The 26,652-nt window shown below is 40.2% G+C and overlaps 1 protein-coding gene across 7 annotated transcripts in view; it reads right to left on the bottom strand.

Moving 5' to 3' along the window:
- Nucleotides 1–423: 423 nt before the first annotated feature.
- The window catches only part of APC (APC regulator of WNT signaling pathway), an 87,587-nt gene continuing 61,358 nt past the window's right edge, over nucleotides 424–26,652 (bottom strand). For 5 of the 7 annotated variants that reach the window (XM_062604222.1, XM_062604221.1, XM_062604223.1 and 2 more), the window contains exons 8-16: nucleotides 25,887–25,991; nucleotides 22,403–22,525; nucleotides 15,118–15,496; nucleotides 13,849–13,944; nucleotides 12,914–13,053; nucleotides 11,570–11,647; nucleotides 9,179–9,295; nucleotides 8,328–8,542; nucleotides 424–7,885 (exon numbers count right to left, since the gene is read on the bottom strand). In XM_062604222.1, the coding sequence (XP_062460206.1) occupies nucleotides 1,321–7,885; nucleotides 8,328–8,542; nucleotides 9,179–9,295; nucleotides 11,570–11,647; nucleotides 12,914–13,053; nucleotides 13,849–13,944; nucleotides 15,118–15,496; nucleotides 22,403–22,525; nucleotides 25,887–25,991 (7,818 nt within the window). In that variant the 3' untranslated portion in view covers nucleotides 424–1,320. The remainder of the gene's footprint in view (nucleotides 7,886–8,327; nucleotides 8,543–9,178; nucleotides 9,296–11,569; nucleotides 11,648–12,913; nucleotides 13,054–13,848; nucleotides 13,945–15,117; nucleotides 15,497–22,402; nucleotides 22,526–25,886; nucleotides 25,992–26,652) is intronic. The other 2 variants (XM_062604227.1, XM_062604226.1) reach the window with 2 other exon arrangements.

A 26,652-nucleotide genomic window follows, 5' to 3' on the forward strand; every position in this document is an offset into this window, starting at 1 on the left:
AAAAGCACAAAGAGCTCAAAAAATTAATTCTATAGTCACTATTACACATTCTACATGATATCCCCAAATTTTAAAAATCTTTCATTTCACAAATATTGTTTTCATACATACAGTATTGTTTCAGGCTTGCAGTCATGAAAACAACTATACCGCTTGGCTACTGGAAACACCCTGCGTTTAGCCTTGTTATGCACCTGAGATGTGTGAAACTGTCTCAATTACAAATATATTACAGAAGACTTAGGGCCTGATCCTGTAGCTAAGATCCTACAACAGCCATTTGTCAGTGATAAGGAGAAACAAATATTGGAGGTGCAAGATTCTGCTCTATCAGGCCTTAAGTGTAAGTGCATTATACAACACAGTATATCCTGAAATCTCAAAATACTGTGTATTTATGTAATGTATAAGTAACACACACAATTTACATACAGTAATAATTTATTCTGAAATGTTCATTTTAGTCTCTGTTGAGACATCACCCCCATGTCTCATTAATAAAAGAGCAGCCATCTCATCTCAAATACCAGAATATACAAGTTACAGCATAGCAAAAAGTTTCTACCTACTTTAAGATAAAATCTAATTCAGGATTCAGGTAAAATAATTTTTTTACAGTTACACATTTTTCCTTTTTTTTTTTTTTTTTAATTTTTCTTTTCCAGAGCACAAAGAGAGTGTAAATAGTGACACCATAACTAGCTATGCACATTATGTGACCACAGAAATGTTAATCATTACTTCAGAAAATAAACCATCAGTTCCATTCATGCAGAAAAGCAGGCTGGGAGAGCTTGTTCAGCAGAAACCATATTACTGTGAATTTCACAGCCACATGATTAATATTGGGTTAGATGGACTCACAAATACTAAAACTGAATATACTTTTTTTGCATAAATTATACCAATTCTTCCCTGATGTACTTTAGCCAGTCTGCAATCTAAAAATGATTGACAAAGCAATGCAGCAGTATGACTGTATCAACACTATCTGCAATGTTCCATGATTTCAATGGCAAGCAATATTTAAAGGATTATGTGATGCTAATTAAATACATGTTAAACATACTGTACAAAGACACTTGTGATAGCAGGTTTATTCCAAACTGTCAATCAGGTATTCCTCCAAAATATCACCAGTGAAGACAAAGTATACTATCAGATATGGCTTCCAGAACAAGGACTCTCTAACAAGAATCAAACCTATTTACAACAAATAACAACAAAAAAAATCAATCCCCATTGTTTTAAAGTTTCATTTGAAACAAAACTTCTAAATAGCTGCTGTATATAATACATCAGTTTTATTTTTTGTTGCACTTAAACAGAAGTTACCAGGTAAGAGCCAGAGTGCCGTTTAGGACTCTGAGTTCCACTTGAGTCTGGATTTTCAGACTTGGAGTCACGTTTCTTTGTGCTGTTATTTATGGGTGTTGGTATTTGTGATGGCCGAGCAGAACTGTTGTCCACACTACTCTTCCTGCGGCTTGGATTGTAGTTGAAAGGAGTCACTCTTGCTGCAACAGTACCGATGGGAGAGCTATGTTTGCTTGAGCTACTGGAGCTGAATGGTGTACGCTCACTTACAGTACTTTCATTATTTTCTAGTGCAGGAACAGGATTATTCGGCAGAGGCTTTGTTTCAGTGCCTTTCTTATCGGGACTATCCATCTGAAAGAAAGAGTTCAGACGGTTTTCTAAACCAATGGTACGAACTGGAACAGCTCCATTCCCTGGGGTTTGTTTTTCTTGAATCTCTTTAGAATCTTTACAACTCACACCCCCTTTCTCCAAAACACTGTCAATAACAGGAGGAGTATTTCCGGTTGGGGACCTTCCAGATCGAGGATTGTTAATTGGGCAGTCCTCTATCCTTACCCATACATCCTCAGTCTTAGAGACAGCTGGTGCCATCTGATAGATAAGACTTTTGGAATCAGAGCCACTTGTGGCACCTGAGGAAGAATGCTGAGGATCATTCATTATCTGAGGAATCTCACTTTCTTTTATTTTTCTCCAAGTACCTTTTGTTGGTGCTTGGCTTTCTTTACATTGCTTGTGTCCAGAAAGAGAACTTACATGTTGCTTTTCATCTTCACTTTTTGCCTTTTCACTGGATTCTGAAGAAGCTGACAAAATTGAGGAGGAACTTCCTGTTCTTCGCCAAGTGCTTACACGAGGAAGTGATGAGGAATGCTTACTATGCTCACGCTTCCACGTTCCTGACCTACTGATCAACAATCTAGATGGACTCTCAGAATGAGAACGAGCTATATCATGACGTTTTGCTTGTCTCCCATCATATTCTGTAGAAGGGCTCATATTAGGGGGTAATTTTCGCCAACCACTAGCCTGGGCGGTTGCATGAGTGGATGAAGACATATCAGGAAGAGATGGACTTAAAACTGGGGTCTGTAGCTGGGACCTTGTGGGAGAATCTGGCCTGGAAGGAGACAGAGATTCAAAAGAAGCTGACTCTTCTAATTTGCGCCTCAGAGTCGGGCTTGGAGCTTCTTTAATAAAAGTTGACTGACGAACAAGAACAGGTCTCTCGGATCTGTCAGATTCACTTCCACTTGACTTTGTAGATGATATTCTGGATAAGTCAGTCTTTTTGTTTGATCCTCCACTGTTGAGAGCTTGGTTTAACCCCTTTGAAGTGGACTCACTTCGTGGAATGCTACTGGTACTCTTAGGTAAGGCAGTTTGTTTTGTAAGGTTTTGCTGGCTCATCTGCCTGCCTGGTGATGTATATGACATTCTACTTGAGCTTGAAGATTTAGTGGAAGCTGTGCTAGGAGATGATGTCCTTGGCAACTGTGACAGTTTGTTGGGAGGACTTATACCATTTCTTCCTGGGGAAATAGAGTTTCGGCCTGGAGACTGCAGAGGCCTACTTAATGGCTGCTGTTGAGGTCTAGAAGGAGTAGAATCTCTAGATCCTGATCTAGAAGGTCCTTTACTTGACCCGCCCTGGGTCAACCCTGATGGCTGCCTAGTTACAGGAGCTGGCTCAGGTTTCACTGATGACTTGACTCCTCTTGGAGAACTAGTCAAACCTTGGCCTTCACCGGGACTCTTGGAGTTGGTGTTTTTGAGTGTGGGACCTTTTTTGGAAACAGGACTAGTACTTGAAGAACTATTTCGAACTCCTGGAATATGAATCATTGTCCTACCACGTGAAATTGAAGGCACACTTGTCTGTTGTGGTTGCTTCAACTGGCTTGAAACTTCTGAACTTGAGTGAGCTTTTCCTGTAATTATACTTTTATACACTTTCTTCCCTCCTTTGATTCCCCTACTTTCGGATTCTGCTTTTTTAGACTCCAGCGTACTCTTTTCTCCTGGCTTAAGAATTCTCGGACCTTTGTTACTAGTGAAAGGTTTTTCTTCTTGGTCTGGGGTAAGATGAAATGGTGACCCTAGAGAAATACCAGATTTTAATGAAAGGATAGAATCAGAGTCTGATGAAGCTTGTCTAGACAGCGATGCAGCAGCCGCAGCTTGATGCAAGCTACTAACTATAGAATTTGCACCTTCTTGTATAGCTTTCCAATCAAAGTTCTCTGAATCAGGTGAGAAACCATGTTCTGAATCCAGCCTCTGTATCTCTCTCAAATCCAGTGTTAAATCTTCTGCCAGTATATTACCTGTATTTCTGGAATTATTTTTTTCACTTTCAATCTTAATTCTTGAGGGTTTTTTCTTTTTAGGCATAGCAGAACTTATGCATTCCTGCAAAAGGTCATCTTCTGAGTCAATACTAAGAGAACTCAGAGAGCTGTTCCTAGAGAAACATACAGGAGTATCTTCCACATGAAATGATTTAGGTGCATAACCAGAAGTCAGTGGTCTATTTGATTCCATCTGTGAATCAGGAGTCTCAGTAGATTTTACAGGTTGCCCTTCTTTGTTGTTATTGTTTTCTTGATCAATATCACTGAGGGAACTAAGAGATGAATTGCGAGAAAAACAAACAGGCGTGTTTTCAATAGCAAAATCCTGCATTTTCTCATCTGTAGCTGCTCCTCTGTCTGGAATCTCTTTAGCTGACTGAGAGAAAGTTTTGGCCTGGCTTCTGCCTGTTGCATTTTTTTGACAAACATGTGTTCTGTTACTTGGCTGCTGATTTGAAGACTGTTCTGGATTAGTGCAGTCTTTAGTTTCTGTTTTCTTTGTTTCTTTTCCTTTTCTTAATTCTGCCTTCTCCCTTGAAAGGTCAACATCATCATCATCAAAATCTAAAGAACTTAGAGAATCATTCCGTGAAAAACAGTAAGGAGTTCCCTCAATAGGTGTGTAATGATGAGGGGAATCAAATGAAAAGCTTCCTCTTACACGCTCTTCATTATTTGGCAATTTGTCATTAAAATCTCTTGCATTATTTTTAAGATTCTGTTTCTTTGTGTCTCTGTTCTCTGGATAGCTTCTTTCATTATTAATACTGTTTTTAGGCTCTGTGGTTTTTCTTATACGTGCTCTGTATTCATCATTTTGGGGTACAGGCTTTACTGGTGATGTTGGCTTCTTTTTCTCACCTTCTGGTTGGCTTTTATTACTTAGAGATGAAGACGCCTGTTGAATTTGATCCATTATCTTCTTCACTCTGAAAGGTTTGTGACTTTTTCCTTTTGGCATAGCTGAGTTAATGCACTCAGCCAGAATATCACCCTCTTCTGTTTTGTCATCATCCAGGCCTGGGGAAGTCACGACTGAAATTTTTGCTGTCTGACAATCATCAGTACTTCTACCTTCTGTAGGAATGGTGTCTCGCTTTTCAAATTCCCCAGGCTCCACTCCTGTACCCACATTGTCTGCATTGGCCAACTCACTCGGGGGTGATTCTATTGTGAGATCACTCAGAGATGTAGCTGTTGAAAAGTTTATTGGTGTGCCCTCAACACAATATACCCGTGGCGTATCATCTCCTGGTGTGAAACTCACATGCTTTTGGGACTGCAATCTGCTTTGTGAAGGCAAAAGTTTGTAAACTGGCAACTGGCTGGGCTTTCTGGCTACAGGAGGAGGTATTTTTGGAGCAGACGCTTGAGAAGGCTTTTTGGCTTTACGTGAAGACTTTGTTGGCATTGCAGAAATAATACATGCTTCCAGTATTTCAATATCATCATCAGAATCATCCAGAATGTCTTTTTCTGCCTCTACAGGCTTCTCTGATTTCTCCTCTTTACTATCCTTTGTATCATCTGACTGTTCAAGTTCTGCTTCATTTCCATGCTCATTTTCATGAACTGGAGGCATTATTCTTAGCTCTGCATCTTTCTGTATAAACGGCTCATCAAGACTCAGAGCACTCAGACTAGAAGAGCAAGAAAAGCCGTCTGGTGTGCTTTCTGTAGCAAAATGTAATAGTGTATCAGCATCTGGCAGTACCTGAACTCTTTGAACAGCTGCATTTACAGCTGCCTGTCTAGGACCAGGGTCTCTCTTTTCTGCACTAGGTATTTTGCCTTTAGCTACATCTCTTTTCCCTTGAACTCCTTGAGCAGGGGGTGGTGTTTTACTTCTGCTTGGAGGCATTGTTTGTCCAGGGCTGTCTGGAAGATCACTGGGACTTATAATACCACTTACTATTCCACTGCAAGGCTCACTTTGAACCGAACTAGCAATTGAACGGCTTTCAAAGCTATCAAGGGAACTTACAGAAGTGCATCTGCTGAACATGAGTGGTGTTTCCTGCACATAATGTTCTGGTGGGCTTTTAGGAGTCTGTGCACCACTCTTTGAGGGAGATTTGGCACCTGAAGAAAATTCAACAACTTTATGTCTAGTGGAGTCAGAAGGAGACAAACTGGAATTCTGAAGTCTACTAGATTTTGTTCTGATGTTTTGTGATGTTGATGTGCTTTCATTTACTGCACCGTCTGTAGATAAAGCCCCACTGTTTTCCTTCAGTTCTGATATTTGTAATGTGTTACTAGCTTCTGTCACATGTGTGGATTGATTACGTCCTATTTCATCTTCAGCTGATGACAAAGACGACAAAGAGCTACACCTTGAAAAACATATTGGGGTATCTTCCACACAGTAGGTTTGTATAGTTTCCTGATTAATAGAGGGAGTTTTACAGGAGCCAGTCTTTTGTGCATGACCACCTCTGCTCTGTGCAGAATTTGGGTGAAGCTGGTTCTGTCTCTTTGAGCCAGCTGAGGGGGCTGATGTGCTCCCACTGCTTGAGGAAATATGGTCAGTTTTACTGTGCTGCACTGAAGAAGTCTTTGGAAAAGTAAAAGATGGCTTCTGGGAAGAAGGAACTTCTGTTGAGTATTTTAAACTATAATCAATAGGCTGATCGACATGATGTTCCTCTTCATTGTACTGTATGCTGTAATCAGTTGGTCTGTCTTCCTCTTCATGTTGCTCCTCCTCAGAATAACGTTCACTGTAATTGGTTGGTTTATCATCATCATAATCATCCACCTGACACAAAGACTGGTTTACTTTCTGACTTATTCCAAGAGTTGAGCCTACTCTGTTCTGATCTGAACCACTGGATCCTCTTGACCTAAAGGAAGAAACACACTCCTGCTGTCCAAAAGGTGACTGATATTTCATGTGTTTATCATCTCCACTTTCAGTGTACACAGGGTAGGCTGCATTTTGGCTCCTTGACTGCCTTTGTTCATTTTGCTTCATTTCATCGTCTACTATATGTTTAGGCCTTGTCCATCTTTCATTCTGAGAGGGACTCTGCCTTCCAGAATTCAACTGTTCATCTGAGTATTTAAGACTGTAATTAATAGGAGTGTCTAGCTCTCCATCATTGTCATCCATATGATTTGCACTATGAATCTTATGTGCCAGGTCAGCGGGATATTTACCATAACTACAAAATTTACTTTCATCATCTTCAGAGTAAGATTCAACAGAAGGTTTCATTTGGCCTCTTTTACCATAGCCATCACTACTGCTGACACTATTTAAACTATCATTTGAAGCTCTCTTGTATTCCATTTTTGTATAAGGCACAGGACATGTCCTGTTTGAATTCTCAGATTTAGGGAAGTATGTATTTGAGTGAGTATGGGCAGTGGTTGATCTCCTCTGGGCATTTCTATCTTCTGTCAAACAGTGCATTTCAGAAGTGGAAACAGAACTTTTGTCTTCTTGTGGAATATGCACACTTGTTGTTACTTCTTCCATAACTTTGGTGATCTGAGCTGTAGCAATAGAAATCTGCATTCCCATTCTCTTAGAGGAATTCCCAGCATTCTCTGGAGCTGGATGATAGGTATTTAAGCCTACTGCTCGTTCCCTGTCAAGACTTCTGTCTTTCTCAGATCGAGAATTTTCTGTGTTTCCTCTACTGGAAGAGGAGGAGCCGGGCAATACTGCAGTATTTAAATATGCTGAAAGTACAGACACATTACCAGCATTAAAACTCTCTGATCTGTATATACCATCATCATTCCGACTTGAGTCCAAGACATACTCACTGTATATATTTTGCTTATGTCTCTGCTTATTACGGTGAGATGCTTTTGGGCTTAAATTATCTATGTTGTCAAAAGTCTCTGATAAATGCTGAGCATCTAATTCTGCTTCCAGTGCCTTTTGTTTTCTGACATGAAGAGATGGTAAACTTGATCCCGGAGACATAATGTTGGCATCCTTATATTTTGCTGGCCTGTTTGCCATGAGATTTCTTAATGCTGCAGCACTACCCATGGCTATCATTTTGTGCTTGGAGTGAATGAGATTCTTCAGCATGCTTACAGCTCCCATGTCCCACAGTGCCTCCTGATCTTTTGCATTCCTTGCAGAAAGATTCCACAAGGTCCCACACGCATTACTGACTATTGTTAAACTATGTGACTTCAAATGTTGTAACAATGTTTGTAAGCAGCTGTTCTCCCGCAGGATTTGCCTGTTGTTGAGTAATTGGAAACAAACATCAGTAAGTGGCATTTCAAAAGGGTAAGAGAGAAAGCAAAACAACAACCTATTACACTAGAGGGAAGTTTTCCTCTTAGAAAGTATAATCATGAATTCTCCAGTGCAAACTTATCTCATATTTCCTCTAGCTTTCATCTGAATGCTAATCAAATCCTATTATAAATATGAATAGTTAGCTTTTAGTACAGTTCCTCATCAACAAGCAGCAGGTATTAATATGTCTGCATATTCTTATTCTTATCATTATGCAGATGAAATAAATACTTGCCTTATCAAATGCATTTAGAATTATCTGTACCTGATTACTATACTTAATACATGCATTCATAATAAAACTCAGGTCTTAGAAACTGTCTACTAAATATGCATGTGGAACTGCTAAGATTTTCAGAGAAAAAAAAAAGCATACCCACCTGTGGTCCTCATTAGTAGCAATTAAGCTAGAAACATTTCTTAATATTCCTCCTCCGCTTTCTATGATAGCTAAAGTGTTTGTTTGGCTCCGGTATGTCAGTGTGCTAACTAGAAATGCAAGAGCACCATCAACAGCACATATATCAGCTTTGTTCCCAGTACAGTGTGCTGACAAATTCCATAAGGCACTCAGAACACTTTTTAGGGTGGATTCCTAGGAAAGTAACAAAATGGTAGAATTAGAGAAGTTTTCAGCTATTGATCACAGGCTCTCATAAGTACGTAAGTTAGCTTCAAGGTGTTACGTGTGTTCCAATTTCTGCGTTTTGGGCTGATAATCTATGTGTGCAGGCAGCAGTGCACACATATTGGTATTTCTTGCTCCAGAGTTTTCAGAAATCTGTGACACAATACTTGTTAGCAGCCATAATGGTAAAAATGGCTTGAAGACTAGCTGGCAGGAAACTCTGGAATTGAATATAATCCTGTCTGGATACCAAAGATACATCCAGAAGATTACAGAAGTGGTAGTTACCTATTCAGTAACTCAAAAGAGGTTTTATTAAATTGCAAAATTATAAAAAAGTCTGTCTGAACAGCAGAGCTCATGCAACTGAAGAGCAAAAGCTGTCAACCCTCATTAAAGAACTCCTAGTAGTTTTGAGATGTCATTGCTACATGGTGCTTTGCTGCTACGTTAAGTCAAAGCAACTCTCTTTTTTCAAAGCAAGCTACCTAAACCACCCCATATATGTGACAAACTGCTTTTATAAAAACAGAACATATTTGCGGTTTCTGTAAAACAAATGCCATCTCTCAAAAATTTATCTCAATCATTTATACAGGATACCTTCTTAACTTCTAAAGCACATTCCATCAATGCTTTCACACTTCCAACTTCTCTTAGAGTCTTCTTGCTGTTTACATCTGCTCGCCACGACAAGTTCCTTAACACACTTGCAATGACCTGCAAAATGTGAAAGAAAAATAATGTATGTCAGTATAGCTACTTTTTAACAGGTTAATCAGACTTCCCTCATAGATTTCTGGAACATTACAGATTAATGAACATTACCCATGTTCAGCTACTGAACTAAAATTTGCTAAAATCTGCTTTTCGTTGTCTGCTAGACTGTCCTAACATTTCAGTATCAAGTTAAATCAAAGGCACTGGCTTTTGTGTGTGGGTACCTAAAAGAAAAATTTTGAATCAGGCTCCCTGCTTTCCACACTGGTTGAAAAACTGGTCCAAAACCTCAGATTTCTGATCTACTCTGATAATTTAGTATCACCTTTTTCTCAGCTTTTCTGCTTGTAAAATAGAACAATAACACTTGCCTGTCTCTCAGATGGTATGATTACTTTGACTGATGTTTATAAAACTTTTTAAAGTCCTTTAAAAATACACTGTGTCTTATACAATCAGAACAGTTACCTACAGAAGATGAACAACAATTCAGACAATATCCTTGTCCCTGGCAGCAGCTAGACTGAGACAGACTGTCACTGTAGTGGACAGTCACTACATATTAAACTCCATCTATTTATGGGCTACACTAAGCATTTAAATGCATCATGAAATATACCTGGTATAAAACTTTAACCTGTGGATATTCTCCTTGTCAGAGAATTGTGCAAGCTTGTTAGGTTATGTGATGAATGCTCCCCTGCTCACCCCCAGGGAGCACAGGGAGCCAGAGACAGATGGAGGCGCTCAGTACAACCCTGCCCCGGCCACCCCCAGGCGCACCGCAGGAACCATCAGCCCATCAGAAGCACATCTCAACGTTCCCAGAGGAGCAGGGGGGGCTAAAGGCAGGTGGAATACAAACCAAGGACTCAGAGGAGGTGGCTCCCTGACCAGGATCTTTCCAGGGCTCTCCCTGCAAACCTGCAGCCCACTGGCCTAAGCAAAACACCCACCATGAGAAGTTAATGGGAGCAGATCCCTGCACCTTTTGGACTGAGGAAGGTCACTCCAGAAATCCTGGCCTAGGGGTGTGGGACACTTCAGGGGATCCAAGAGAAGAGCATTCTGGAACTGCAGAAGACTTGCTATGGGATGGAAGGACCTAACAGTTCCAAAGGCACCAGAAGGGACGGATCTAGGTGAGGTTCAAGCATGGAAAAACATAGAGATAAGGGGAGAGAGCTGCATCTGAACAGTTGGCTGTCTGCCAAGCACAGTACGACCATATTACTATTAATTATTAAATCATTTATAACTTGAGTGAGGGTCTTCCTGCTGTGTGTGTGCATGTGTATGGAGGCATACGTGCCAGTGGCTGGAGACACACCACGGGTCACAGGGACCACGTGTCCATGACTCTTTTCAAGAACACTAGATGTATTTAATACCAGCCTTAATACCAAATTGGAGTTTACCCAGTAACCCCTATTGTAATTCTAATTGTTTCCTCCATCATAACTAGCTAGCTCCTCCTCTAGTGAAAAAAGTTTTAGCTTTAAAAGAGAAAGTAATTTTTATTTAAAATTGTTCTTTTATCTGGTGGTTCACTCAAGCTGCATGGGTTTCTCTTTCCAAAAGCTGTTCCAGTTTGTTTACAGTACATATTAATTACAGTGGGCTACAATTTAACATTTAACAATTTTAAACAAGTTCCATACCAACGAAGAGACACAATACTGTATGAACCCTCTGGGTGGTCCCAGTGCATTAGCACCATCACTGATAAACTAAATTAGAGAATCTAAGACTCCTCAAAATTATCTTTAAAACTGGGACTTTCACTAACAGACCAGGGTCATAAAAGTGAGTGCTACCGCCCACGTGCTATATGTGCTTTGGTAAAAAAAAAAAAACAACGGAAAAAAAACAGTATGACCCACAGACAAGTATTTTTACAAGAAAGTTGAACTTCATAGATTTGTGGAATGAGTACAAGTACAATCTTTTCATCAAAGGCAGACGAGATAACGTAAGAACAATAATTACAAATAAATACCCCCAAACAAGACAAATGATGCATATTTCAAAGAGAGAGCCTAATTTAAGAAAACAGAAAAGGCTAGCTGTGGACAGCACACTAGAAAATTCATTAAAATGACAGAATTCAAGTATGAAAATAACTGGTGTTAAGGCCAAATGAATAGAAGGAAGGTAAATATTAGGGAAAGAGAGCAGAAATACAGTATTTTAACACAATACAATGAAATTCATGGGAAGGACAGTGATGGAAATGTCCAAGCTAAAAAAATATTTCAATTTAAAGGATGTTACCTGCTGTAAGTCTTCGCTTTCAGATTTCAGTTGGGCTACAAGAGCCCTCATGCAGCCCTTCATGGAACATAATGTAGCCTGTTAAAAGAAAAAATAAATATTATTAAATGACAGGTTAGGTGGCTTGCTTCTGCACAATGTTTTGATATTTCAAGCTAATCGTATCTAAAGCGCAAGACAAGCTTAGTAAAGTATGCTGCCAACAATATATATTTGGTTTACAACTGCTAAAAAGTTAAGTGCAACACTTAGTTTTGTATTCTGGATGTTATTTAAGTGGTAAAATTGTGCTAAATTTCATATCTTTTACAACATGTGTAGGACTTAATCTGGAACTTTACTACCTTAGAGGCCTTCTTTAAAAATAAAAATAGCTATTGAAAAACTGTATAGCTTACACTGAAAATTGTGACAAAGCACAATTAAAAATTACTCAAAACCACAAGGTGTGTTAGTATTGTACTACTCTTCAGCTGGACAGCAGGTACATTTACATCTCTGAGGAGCTGAGTTTATGCTAGAAACCAAAGAACTGCTTCCCTGTAGTGGTTACTGAATGCATGTTGTAAAAAGCCAGTATTTTGTGAAACAATTTATTTGCACCAAGGATTTATGCTTTACTCTTGTCTAAAACTTGGACCAAAAAATCAAGAAGACTCTTATTTCCACCGGCTCCTGAAATGTCTTCCTGTAGAGCAGAAAGATAAAAGTCTTCTAGTACAAAGTTATTTCAAGATCCATAGCTTGGCAAACTCTGGGGCAAGAAATCATGAAACTTTTTACCTTTTGAAGGCATGGTCCTTGAGAGATATTAGGTAAACTATTTGCCCTTATAATAATTTGAAGTAGTACCCAATATGAACTTGATATGCTCTAAATGTTCAAAAGCAAGCTCCAGCCTGAAGAGGTTTGCAAAATTTCATGAGGAAGTAATAGTATTGTTAAATGACAACTTTACAGAATTTGACTCAATAAGCAGTTTTAGTTCAACATCCTCAGAAAAATCAGTTACTATGTGTAATCACCGGTCTGTAATCAGTATGCGATATACTAATCCAATGCTCACAAAAAAATTAATCCAATAGATAGAATCCTTATTTTTAGTGACAAATTAAAAGTGGTTTCATTTAATTTGAGAGTTCATACTATACTTGCATGGTGTAACATTCAGTTTGAGGTGCTCTCTGTCAGGAACAGGATGGAATGACACAGGTTATCTTGAACTTCTGTCTTGAGCTCAAACTCAACATACTATCATGAAGATTTCCATCACCTGTCTTGAGAACTACAATTCAAACATAGCTATTAACTGAAATTACTGTGTGTTTAAAATTCTACTCTTACCTTGTTTGCCACATCTCCGAAAGTCAAGTTTGTCAGAGCCATTCCAGCATATCTCCTTAAGGTAACACTATAGTGATCACTTGTAAGTCCATACATTTCACAGTCCACTTGCAGCAGTTCAGCAATGGCCTGCAAACCTCCTTTAAAAGCAAACAAGTAAGAAAATAAATAAGATCTGTACTTTAATATCACAAGTACGGTATACACATATCAAGGAGCAAACTGCATTTGTACTCACAGAACAAATCTCAAAAATCTGAAAACCAGAAGACTCAGAAAGGTAAATAAATTCTTAAATACTGACTCCAGATCTTGAATCTTGTGCTTAGCAGCAGGTGAAAGGTATGACAGCATGATATTGAGATTCCAGGGGAAAACAGGAACAGGTGGAATTATTAGGAGTTAAGAAGCACACTCATCTTTTAATTCCAACTAGTCAAAATCATGTTTGACAGATGAAATTGCACCTGTTACATGAAGACTATTAAGTAAATTACTGATCATTATCACTGAATGTTATTTTCTGAGAAAAATACACAGAATATTTTCATTGATAATGAAAAGTAGAAAATGAAGGAAAATTGCATGCAAAGAATTTACTAAGCATGGACTAAAAAACTCAGGACAAAAAAAAAAAAACTCACACCAAAACACCACCACCATCACCCCCCCCCCCCCAACCAGTCTCCATTTTAAGTCCAATACCTCTAAAATTGCAAATATTTCCATACTACTACTACTCTTCCAAAATTCATCCACTGGGAAATGGTCTGGTTAATTAAACAACACTCATCACTTTGAAGGCAACAACTGATTCAAATAAACTGATGACCTACTTAAACTAGTCATAAAAAATATCCACTAATATACACAAGGAGTGCCACGGTTTCCAGCAATCTCCTCAAAGGAAGTCAGAGGAATACATTTGGTCTTACCAAGCTCATTCATTGCATGCCTGTGTTCTTCATCAAATGAAAGTTTCATCAAAACACACACTGCAGGACAGATCTGATGATCGACTGGAGCAGGCACTGATCCAGAAACAGGCAAATAATTAGCATTCCTAGGTGATTTTTGTCTAGATCACAAGTTTTCCAAAGTGAATCTAATGTTAAAATAAATCAGCTGCAGTTTTGTTCAGGGTTTGTATCTTCCCAGTAATCCATGAACAGACAATTAGTTAAGAATGTTACTAACAAATGTGAACCAGAAATACATTTGATGCTTAGGGAGAATCCTGAATGTATGTATTAAGTAAGAAGCATGACTCCCAGTATAAAAAAAAATTATCCTACTTCTAAAAATTAATAATCTTAGTGAAACAAGTCAGTAAATTCAAAAATTCTGGTGGCATTAAATAATATGTCACCTAATGTGAAGCTGCTTCCTGGGTCCTCAGGAATGGTTAATTAACTCCCATTTCATAACCAAGAAGCTTTTACATTTCTATTTTTTGTGAGCTACATTCTGACTAATGCACAACTGGTAATGGTATACCTTGGTCAGAGCCACATTCCTGCCAAATGATTCCCCTTGTAAGCTCCCCCTGACTTCAGCAGTACATTTTGTCATAGATGATCCCTAACAGCCTGTATTTACAAACTGCCCTCAATTCAGAAAAGCAGCTAAGCAATCCAGAAGGTTAAAACTTTTTTCTGAGTGTTCCCTGAAAAAACTCGTATTCACTTACATTGTCACTTCTTTTGTATTTTAATACTAAAATATTTCTTATATGTAACATTGTAAGTAACACTCTGTATTACACTGAATAGACTGAGATGATTTAATTTGTACTCTCTGTCCCTCTCCTAAAAGAAACGTGCTATCTACTGAATACATTTTCATGAAAAGCAATTTGGGATTATTTACGTTGATTCAAGTGTAGAAGGGAATAAGTACATATTCGATATTAACTTACAGATTACATGTACAAACTGCTTGAATTATTATCTGGAAAGCATACCAAGCTTTATGATTTAAATAAAAAGTTTACAACTAGGGTTGCGTATCTGTAGTTGATTCTATTTCCTACCACTACCTCTGCTTAAAAATATATCTATACACGCAAAAATATATCTATACACGCACATATATAAGAAAACACACATACATTCAATAAGAATTCTGATTAAAGTTGTACTTTCTGTAAATCCACTGTTTGCAACATATCCTTGAAACATTTTTATACGGCTTCCAGAACCTACTTGGGTTTTTGTCTTGGTCCATTCCTTGTTCATGTGCTTCCTGCCATTCCCAACACGTTTCACAGTAAGCACGGATCTGCTCCAAAAGATGGAGCACGCGAATTTCCCGTCTGCCTCGCTTATCATCAGGCTGGGAGTGAATGATGTTATGCAGTGCTGCGCTGGCTCTGGCACGGGCCTCCTTACTACCACGAGAGTTTCCTAACAAGACAGAGTCTTTATCGTTGCCATGTAAAAGCTGGATGAGGAGAGGAAGACATCCAGACTGACGCATGGCTATGCAGCTGTCCTGCGAGCTAGACATTGCTAGCAATGTTCTTGACATGTCATCTTTATCATGAGTACCAAGCATTGATAACAAAGAATACACCATTTCCACCTGCAGGTCAAATGATTTTAAAAATAGTTACATTTAAAAAAATACACATTAAATGAAAATGAAAATTGAACGGTACACAAGAGCAAAAAAAACCCCTTCTTTAATGGTGCAAATATTTGTGCTATTTAGAAATATTAAAGTACTACTACTACTTTGTTATTCATTTCACTTAGTGGTTAAATGGCTAGAAGAAGTAGGTCATAGCTGTATGTAAATGTATTATTTTACAAAAGCAATGGCAAAGACTTTTAAATTTCACTGTTCAGAAAGATTAAATAAACACACTAATGAAATTGTTCCAGTTTGAGAAATCTAAAATACATTTTACATTAATTTTGTATCAAAAAAATGCTCTATAACAATCACACTTTCATGTAAAGATGCTTAAGTGGAAAACTCTGTCATGTGGTATTAAATATAATTAGTCTAGACAAAGGGTAAGAATGATTACATAAATTTTTAGTTTATATTGTGTTTAAAAAATCTGACAGCCATGTAAAGTTTTCCTTTAAAACTATTTCAGATTAAGTAAACATTTGTTATGACGATCGACTTGCATATGGAACAGATTATTTACAGCAAATGCAAAGCTGAATTGTTAAATTCACATTTTTTTCAAGTTTACAGGGATAAAACCAGTAGAGCAAATGCTCATTTAATATATGTAAAATACTGAGCATTTGTCAAATTAAATCAAGCCATGAAAACCTAGCATTACACATTTAATTTGGAGTAATGAAACTGCTCATTAAAAACCAGCAAATTTTGAGGGATTCCCTTGGCTGTCATTTATATAGTGATCAACACACTATTTTGTCTTTCCCACTCTATTTTCTTCAATAATAGCTTTAGATCAAGAAATGCATTTGGTTCTTCCAGCGAACTTTTAGCAGATTAACAGGATGTAGAGGATGATTTTAGTCCAAACTCCTAAAGTCAGGATAAACAGGAACATTCAAAATCAAAGCACAACATAAAGAAACTATCAAAGGGAATTGTAAAGTAGCAGCGTGTGTGCTCCTCTGTAATATACCAATTAAGGAAGAAATGAGACTTTGGACTCATTCTTCTTTGGACAAAGTTTTCTACGAGTAACTAGATACTTGCATTGGTTACCAGACCTATGAATGATTTTACTTGGTTTCTTCACAGGCAATTCAAATGTGCCTGAAGATGACCACAAATACGGAGTTAGAAAAAAACTGGATAGAAGTGGGTAGACTAAGCAGCAAGTCTTGAATCCTAGAATCTGGGAAGCTATATGATTACATGCAAAATGCACTGAAACAGTCTTGGAGCTAATATTATGACAGCCTAGCATCCCAGTTCGGAGATCCTGCCTTCCTGGTCTGGGGAAAATCAAATACAGTATTAAAACCAACCACCTGAATTCTTAAAGGAGAGCGAACTTAAACTGCTTCATGCATGTCTCTTAATAGGTATTTTAAGTGGCAGCTTTAATCCAGTGTTGCTTGGATTTGGAAGGCAAAGTTTTTCCTCAAAGAACAGAGCTGAAGAAACCAACAAAATCCAGCCTCCAAGTTGCAGAAAAAAAAAACAGGAAAAACTAAAAAAGGGCTTGTCTGTCTCCTTATACACACAGACACATTTCTTTATGCATCTGTAAATGCATTCCTCTACTTAGAATCTCTACCAGTTTCCCTTCTTCTCAGTCATTAAAATTAAGCTTTTCCTACCCGACAACACACTTAGCTCCACCAATTTCTTTGCCTGTATCCTTCCATGCTCAGACCCTTTGCCTGCCTTCAGGGCTCTCCCACTGTCTGCAGCTTTTGGGAATTCTACTCAGTCAGCTGATGGGAGCTAGCCCAGCTAGAGCCGCAGCCGGCACGCTTCAGCGACCGCGAGGGTCAACGGAGATGAGGAAAATCAGAGGGGATAGCGCAGAGACATCGCGGCTCCCGACATCTCCCGATCCCCCAAGCCCCAGCAGCCCTTGCGAGAGAGCGGCTGACGTGGAGGGGGGCGTTCCCACGGTGACGGCGACCACCCCCCTGCCCCTTGCCTCGGAAGAGCCTCAGAGAGGGCAGCGGCTGCCCACCGGGCGCAGGGAGGAGCGAGCAGGTCGTGTTGCTGACCCTGTTGCTGGTGTCCCAGGCTGCTGACCAATATGGTCGCCTCCAGAAGGAGAGCTTGCAGTAAGGTGACTGCAGCAACTCAGACAGAGACCCCGTCCCAAACCGTGGCTGTTCAGGTCTCTGAGTGCAGGGAGTGCCAGAGCCTGCTGCTGCCGGGGGAGGGAGGACAGCATTCCACCTGCGTGAGGTGTGAGCAGGTAGAAGATCTGCTTAGCCTGGTGGCAAGACTTAAGGAGGAGGTTGAGACGCTGAGGACCATCAGGGAGTGTGAAAGGGAGATCGACTGGTGGAGTAACTCCCTGGCGTGCCGGTCGGAACGGTTCCAGGGAGATACCCCCCAAAAGGGGAAGGACCCCCTGCCCTCTCAGGCAGAGGGGGATGGCCCGAGACAGCCCCTGCCCTGTAGCTGTTGCACAGAGGTAGGGGACCAAAAAGACGACGAGGGTTGGAAGCGAGTTCCAGTTCAGCATTGTGGGAAACCCTCCCCCCTTCCTGCCCTGCTTCCCCAGGTGTCCCTCCGTAATAGGTTCGAGGCCCTGGATCTTGAAGGAGAGGTAGGTGAGGATGTGGGGCAAGGCCAGCCCCCAAGGCCACATAGGAAAAGGCGATCGACTTCTCACCTCAAGACTGCCTCTGATAAGAAAGAAAGAAAGGGTCATTGTAGTAGGGGATTCCCTTCTGAGAGGAACAGAGGGCTCAATATGCAGAGTTGACCCTCATCATAGGGAAGTGTGTAGTCTGCCTGGAGCCCGGATCAGGGATATCACCGGGGCGCTCCCCAGCCTGGTGCACCCGACAGACTACTACCCGCTGCTGGTCTTCCAGACAGGTGGGGAGGAAGCTGCTTCCCGCAGTCTGAGGGGGATGAAGAAAGACTACAGGGCCTTGGGGAGGATGGTGAAAGAGTCTGGGGCTCAAGTGATCTTCTCCTCACTCCTTCCATCTTCCACTGATGATGTGGGAAGGAATGGGAAGATTCAGTTCATAAACGATTGGCTTCGAGACTGGTGCTACAGGCAGGGCTTTGGATCCTTTGATAACAGCTGGTTTTATAGGGCACCAGTCTGGACAATGACAAGTGAGAAAGGTTTGTCTCACAGAGGCAAAAGGATGCTGGGGCGCGAATTAGCAGGGCTCATTTGGAGAGCTTTAAACTAGATTCGAAGGGGGATGGGGCTGTAGCTGGGCTTGCCCCAGTAGGGCAGCGCTCCAGAATTAATGAAGATTGGGAGGCCTCCTATAATCCTAGGGTGAAATCGGTGTGCTCAGCTCGCTCCCTGGAATGTCTGTACACCAATGTGCGCAGCATGGGAAATAAGCAGGAGGAGTTGGAAACCTGTGTTAAGTCAGGGGACTATGATCTGGTGGCAATTACAGAGACGTGGTGGGACAGCTCACATGACTGGAATATAGTCATGGAGGGCTATGTCCTTTTCAGGAAAGACAGGCCAGCCAGGAGGGGTGGTGGGGTTGCTCTTTACATGCGGGAGCAACTACAATGCACCGAGTTCTGTCCAGGGACAGATGACGAGCGAGTTGAGAGTCTGTGGGTGAGAATTAAGGGGCAGGCTGGCAGGGGGGATACTGTTGTAGGTGTCTGCTACAGACCACCAGATCAGGGTGAGGAAGTTGACGAGGCCTTCTACAGGCAGCTGAGAGCGGCCTCACAGTCACAGGCCGTGGTCGTCATGGGGGATTTTAACTTCCCTGATGTTTGCTGAAAGGACCACTCAGCAACCCAGCCACAGTCCAGGAGGTTCCTCCAGTGTGTGGATGATAACTTCCTCCTGCAAATGGTGGATGAGCCGACCAGGAGAGGAGCGCTGCTGGATCTAATCCTCACTAACAAGGAGGGTCTGGCTGAAGCAGTAAGGGTTGAGGGCTGCCTTGGTTGCAGCGACCATGAGATGGTGGAGTTCAGGATCTTGTGTGGTAGGACTAGTAGAATACCAAGTAGAATTGCAACCCTGGACTTTAGGAGGGCAAACTTTGGCCTTTTCAAGCAATTGCTAGGGGAAATCCCATGGGCAAGGCTGCTTGAAGGTAAAGGGGCCCAAGATAGTTGGTTGACATTCAAGGACTGCTTTTTCCGTGCTCAAGATCGGAGCATCCCGACACGTAGGAAGTCAAGGAAGAGGGCCAAGAGACCTGCGTGGGTAAATAGGGAATTGCTGGGTATGCTCAAGTGGAAGAGGAGAGTTTACAGGTCATGGAAGGAGGGGTTGGCCGCTTGGGAGGAATATAAGGCTGCTGCTAGAGGATGTAGGAAGGCAGCTAGGAGGACTAAGGCATCCTTAGAATTAAACCTGGTGAGAAGGGTCAAGGACAGCAAAAAGAGCTTTTTCAAATACATGGCAGACAAAACTAACACCAGAGGTAATGTAGGCCCACTGATGAACGGGATGGGTGCCCTGGTGACAGAAGATACAGAGATGGCAGAGTTACTGAATGCCTTCTTTGTCTCTGTCTACTCTGCTGCAGGCAGTCCTGAAGAGCCCTGTACCCCTGAGACCTCAGATGAAGTCAGGTCAACGGAGCGGTTTGCCTTAGTCGATGAGGAATGGGTTAGAGATCAGTTGAGCAATCTGGACATCCATAAATCCATGGGTCCAGATGGGATGCACCCGCGGGTGCTGAGGGAACTGGCGGAAGTCATTGCTAGACCACTCTCCATCATCTTTACCAAGTCTTGGGAAACGGGAGAGGTGCCTGAGGACTGGAGGAAAGCAAATGTCACTCCGGTCTTCAAAAAGGGCAAGAAGGAGGACCCGGGTAACTATAGACCGGTCAGCCTCACCTCCATCCCTGGGAAAGTGATGGAACACCTTATCCTTGGTGCCATCTTAAGGCATATCAAGGATAAGAGAGTTATGAGGGGCAGTCAACATGGCTTCACCAGGGGGAAATCATGTTTGACCAATCTCTTAGCCTTTTATGAGGAAATAACACAGTGGATGGATGATGGCAGAGCGGTGGATGTGGTCTACCTTGACTTCAGCAAAGCATTTGACACAGTCTCCCACAGCATCCTCACGGCTAAATTGAGGAAGTGTGGACAGGATGATCAGGTAGGGAGGTGGACTGCGAACTGGCTGAAGGAGAGAAGCCAGAGAGTTGTAGTCTATGGGGCGGAGTCTAGTTGGAGGCCTGTAACTAGTGGAGTGCCTCAAGGGTCAGTACTGGGATCAGTATTATTTAATATATTCATCAGTGATTTAGATGAGGGAATTGATGAATAGTTTGCTGATGACACTAAGCTGGGAGGAGTGGCTGACACGCCAGAAGGCTGTGCTGCCATCCAGCGAGACCTGGACAGGCTGGAGAGTTGGGCAGGGAGTAACTTGATGAAATATAACAAGGGAAAGTGTAGAGTCCTGCATCTGGGCAGGAACAACCCCAGGTTCCAGTATAGGTTGGGAAACAACCTGTTAGAGAGCAGTGTAGGGGAGAGGGACCTGGGGGTCCTAGTGGACGACAGGATGACCATGAGCCAACACTGTGCCCTTGTGGCTAAGAAGGCCAATGGCATCCTGGGGTGTATTAGAAGGGCGGTGGTTAGTAGGTCGAGAGAGGTCCTCCTTCCCCTCTACTCTGCCCTGGTGAGACCCCATCTGGAATATTGTGTCCAGTTCTGGGCCCCTCAGTTCAAGAAGGACAGGGAGCTGCTGGAGAGAGTCCAGCGAAGGGCAACAAAGATGATTAAGGGAGTGGAGCATCTCTCTTATGAGGAAAGACTGAGGGAGCTGGGTCTCTATAGTTTGGAGAAGAGGAGACTGAGGGGTGACCTTATAAGTGTCTATAAATATATAAAGGGGGAGTGTCACGAGGATGGAGCCAGGCTCTACTCAGTGGCAAACAATGATAGGACAAGGGGTAATGGGTACAAACTGGAACACAAGAGGTTCCACTTAAACTTGAGAAGAAACTTCTTCTCAGTGAGGGTGACGGAACACTGGAACAGGCTGCCCAGGGAGGTTGTGGAGTCTCCTTCCCTGGAGACATTCAAAACCCGCCTGGACACATTCCTGTGTAACATTATCTAGGCTCCGGCAGGGGGATTGGACTAGATGATCTTTCGAGGTCCCTTCCAATCTCTAGCATACTGTGATACTGTAATTTCCAATGAAAACTCACAGACAGACCTGCTGATGTCACCGCCTACTGGCACATGCATAGAGTGCAGGACTGAAATGACATTATTATCACACTGGTTTAAGGCTTGAAGTAATTAATACTATGTCAAGCTAATAGGCCCAGAAGACTGCGCTCAACACACCACTGATAGTACATAGACTGCTGCTGATTCCAAAGGCTGTATAAACTCCAGTGGCTCATGAACTTAATGCTGTGTTACAGATTTGCCCCTTTTTTCCCCCCTCTTTTCATACTGCACAAAAACTTTGAGCACAGTCTTGTAAACGCGTATTTATCACCATGAAAGACTTACTTCTTTTTTTTTTCAGTTTAATTTCTTAGTAATTGCATTTCTGTTTTGTGGATTTGGCTTCTGGAAAAGTATTTAAAAACTGCTCTTGAAAAGGTGTACTATTCATCATGGATAACAAATCAACACCACAGGCTTTTTAGATATTCCAGTTATTTCCAGCAATCACTTTTTCCTTACTGTAACAACTCTTAACTGATGATCAGTAAGTAAAAAAAAAATACTCTGTGCATGTACCTTAAAAATTTTAAAAATACTCTAAAATTTTAACTCTGATTTAAAATCAGGTAGATCGTTCAGGTAATATTAGTACTACTGGCAGAAACGAGATTATTGTATTAGTAAAAATGTAGCATTAGCGACCTGTGCTTTGTAATCTTCGGTTACCTTGGTACCCAGATGACTTGTCAGTCTGCGAGGAACAGAATAGTTATTACTAGAGCTCATAACACTGGCGGTCTCGGGGTCCATTCGAGCAGCAGAACCCTAGAAATTTAAAAAACATTTCAGTATAAAAAAAAAAAAAAGGTCTGAGTGGAAAAACAACTAATGGCTGATTCAATTTCAGCACTAGATCATGAAATCATACTGATAGTAATGAACTGTCAACTTCTGTTCAGTCCTCTCTGCCCCAACACAAATTAGAGGTCACTGTTAAACAATTCTGTTAACCACTTTTGCTGAAATCAAGTCTCAACAGAGTTGTGTTTTCAAAGGACTTAATTTGTAGTTACTGTTTTCACACTGCAACACACTGGATTATAATTTTTACAGAGAGAAAAAAACAGCCCCAACTTTTACGTCACATTACATAGTGAATTGGGGTAAGCCTGTACCACTTCAGAACACAACCAGGTATGCTAAAACCGACAAGAAGAGATTCATCTGGACAAGGAGTAACCCTATTTAAATTTGTCCGTATCAAAAGCAAATTAAGAGTGGATGAATCTCTTTCACTTTAAAATGAAAAAATATAAAATAATGATGCCCCTATTTTCTATAATTTTTCTAGAAAATACTATAAATAGCATGCTTCTACCTGGAGTAATAAGACCCAGTTATTGGCATCTTTGCCCCTTTTTTGGGGGGGGGCCCAATTTTGCATATTTATATTTTCCTTTTGTTTTTAACCATCTTTTATCCACTCACTCTCTTTGCCCTCACTCACTCCCCCCAGTTGCTTGCTTTCTTTTTCTCTGCTTCCTATCTGGAGGTTTTCTTCCTTGCATCCCTACTTTTCTGTTCACTTTGAGGAACTTAAAAATACATTTGACTAGAACACTTTCGGTATCAGAGCATTGTTTTACTGAGGTAGTCACCAGTCTTTGCTTAATCCTCTACAAAAGCTAAAACCTTCCCATTAAAATATCATCTTAATTTGCAAAACAATGTTTTCAAGCTATCTGGATCCTGAGAATATTCTTTTTTTCCCAATAAAAATACGAAGCACACTGAATAAAAACATATGAAAGACATTTAGAAATAATGCCTGTGTTTTTCCTAGGTGCACCAAAAGAAAGAAGACAAATAGTCCTCTACAATATTTGCTGTTCATACAGCTCAACATCTTAAGTTGAAAGTGACTTTAAGTGAAAGGTAGAATAACTTTATGTAGTGTTTGCCTAGATAGGAAAAACTTCTAGTTATACTGGAATATTTAAACACACATTATTATACTCATTTCACTCTCCCATTTGAATCCAGAACATTTTATGCACACTCCAGAATAAGTGTTATGCTAAAAGAGTGTAACTAGAATGATTTAAATTCACATGATTTATTCTAATGTAGATTTCCTTATTTTCTCTCTTAAATATAGGAAAAATTTACAATCTTAAAGCTCAGACCAAAAACTCTATTGGATTTTCCCAGTTATTCACTTAAACAATCTGTGTAAAGTGTATCAACTTTGATATGAAGTGTAACTACATTCCCTACTGGCTCCTAAAGACTGACATGAAAGAACTAATGCAAGGTGTGTAGCCACTCATCTGAGAAGATGGGAAATGACAAGGAGCTGTTACATAGACCTTTCTTGTGTAGAACCTTCTCCTTCAAAATCTCCCCCATCTGTCTTCTTCATCTTGTTTTTTCCTTTTATACTTTACTGTCTTTCACTCATTGTTTTACTATGCTTGCTATTTAACTCTGTCAGTAAGGTTACCTTCCCTACTTTGTGGCACATTTTCTTACCAAAATAGACAGTATCACTAAATTCCTTTACAAAACTTGCAAAACAAAGGTATGAAAAAAATTTAAAGGCAGGATAGCGAGGGCAATGGAAAAGAGAAGAAAGCTGAAAGATGGTGCAGAAAAGGACATAACTGAATCCTGAAAAAACCTGGATCCAATAAGCAGTGTTTCAATTAATGTCAATTATATGACCACAAAACCCATTAGAACCAAATGGCTTGGTTAAAACCTTATTTGCATTGAACAGCAATTGTTTAAAGTATATAACAAATAAATGTTATGCCAAATCCATCAAATATCCTCTGTCTGGACCTGTACTAAAAGTAAATAATCCCCAGATGTGTATCTTAACACAGATTCAGCGCCCTGGCCCTACCTACCACCAGAAGGAACAAGTATGCATGTTTTATACACTTTAATGAGGCAAAGGTCAAAACTGAAGAAATCTTCGACATAAGACCTCAAATGAAGTATGAATAAATCTTCCACTTGTGTAAGTCTGCCAAGACATCACAGTCTCTTCTTCCTTCCCTGTAAAATGTTGTCCAGAAAAAACCCTGATCCATTCACTGAAGATAGATGATACAGCCACAATGCATGAATTATTTCAATACGTTATGCTTTCTGCCCCAAAGCGTGTTGAATTATTGTCTTCCAAAAAAATAAAGCTGTCATAAGAATTAGAGTCAGAGCCTCAAGCAATTGCTCAGATACGGCTGATAGAACTAGACTCCAAACTGTGATCAAACTATGGGCTGTACTTAATGTTTAATCAAGTGAAATACGTTAGCTAAACCACAATTCTGTTTTCTTGTACAACACACTTTCACAAATATTTAAATAATTCTACTTCCCTGGAGCAGCAAAAATATTTTGCCTATGGATTCAACTATTAAGTTTGTAGCGTGAAGTTTTAAGAACACAAATTACTAGTGGGAATGGTCAGCTACAGTTGGAAATCATGAAGGGAGTGATCATTAGCACACAGTAAATAAATCAAAGTATATTTAGCCAAAGGGAGAAGTCATAATTTTGATAAATATTTCTTTAAAAAGACAAGTAAAGAATTTAATGTACCCCTCAAAATACCCCACTAATGTATTTCACTAGTAAAAGGAACAATATATTTAGAAGCATTCAACTAACCCTTCAGCCTACTTCCAGATTACCTGATTGATACTACTGTTTCAAAGCTTTATGTAAAACAGTATTAATGAAACACTAATGATAAACCTACCATTTGGTTCTCCGTTTTTTAATTTTTTTTTTTTAATTACTGATATTTCAGTGATAATTTCTAAAGTGAAAATTAGAACAATATTGCACAACTAAGTCATACTTCTAGTGTTACAGTTCATCTATAATAAAATACATTTTCTATAGTAACTCTTGTTACCTCCTTCATAGCATTAGGCTCATTAATTATTTAAACAAAGCAGAAATGCCTCCTGCAATATAGAATATTTCTACGTCATACTATTAAAACATCTCTTTCCAACAAGTACAAGAAATTTCTCATGTACAGACGGAAGAAAAACACAGATATTTTTAAAATGAGCAGGCATACAAATGCTATGAGGCATATACCAATACAGAAGCACTGTATATTTTGAGTATTTAATTATACAATCAACAAAGAAAACAATCAATTTACCTGAATAGTACTGCTAGTTGCCACGCTGATTTCTGCTGCTCCTTGACCTTCATTCTGCCTCTCTGTTTCATGGGAACCTGCATCATGCTTGGTTTGGGGTGCTCTCTGTTAACATAAGGGTTTATGAAATTAGGTATAGGAATGATGCATTCTTTACCATTCAAACCTTTACACAGATTGTGAATATATCAGTGCTGCATCCTCACAAAGCCATTGAACAGTACTTTGTACTTCACAACCCTAAGCCTCAAAAATTAACAGATGAGACTGACTGCAAAAAACCGCAAGATGAAAGTGAAGCACGTCCTCTTGAGGATTACAGCCCTGCAAGACAAAGGATTTGCGATGACACACAGAAACACCATCTTCCACCAGCTGTGCTCACATTGCTATCAGGAATGTAATGGAACTGGAACAAACAACTGTATTCTCTGCACTGTCACATGAGCTGTGCATTTACTGGAGACTACAGCTAGCATAGTTCAATTAAGCTTTGCATTCAAAGATAAGAAATTTCTGCATTAACAGAAAGCTACCTGCAGTGTAAGAACCCTTCAGCATTTTAAAGACAAACAGTACAGAATAACCATTTTGATGGAGAGAGAAATTATACAGCCCAATATTGTTCCATTTTATATTTATCAAAATAAATTCAACTCATCTGGCAAGCCGGTACAGGCATGTTTCAGATCTCTCAGGAGACACAATTTTCTATACATCTAAATGAACATTAAACTGGCATCTCTGCACTGATACGGATCATGAG

Source organism: Pezoporus occidentalis, unplaced genomic scaffold (genome assembly GCF_034315485.1).
Source record: "Pezoporus occidentalis ecotype Australia unplaced genomic scaffold, CSIRO_AGI_Poc_V1 ctg84, whole genome shotgun sequence".
NCBI lineage: Eukaryota > Metazoa > Chordata > Aves > Psittaciformes > Psittacidae > Pezoporus > Pezoporus occidentalis.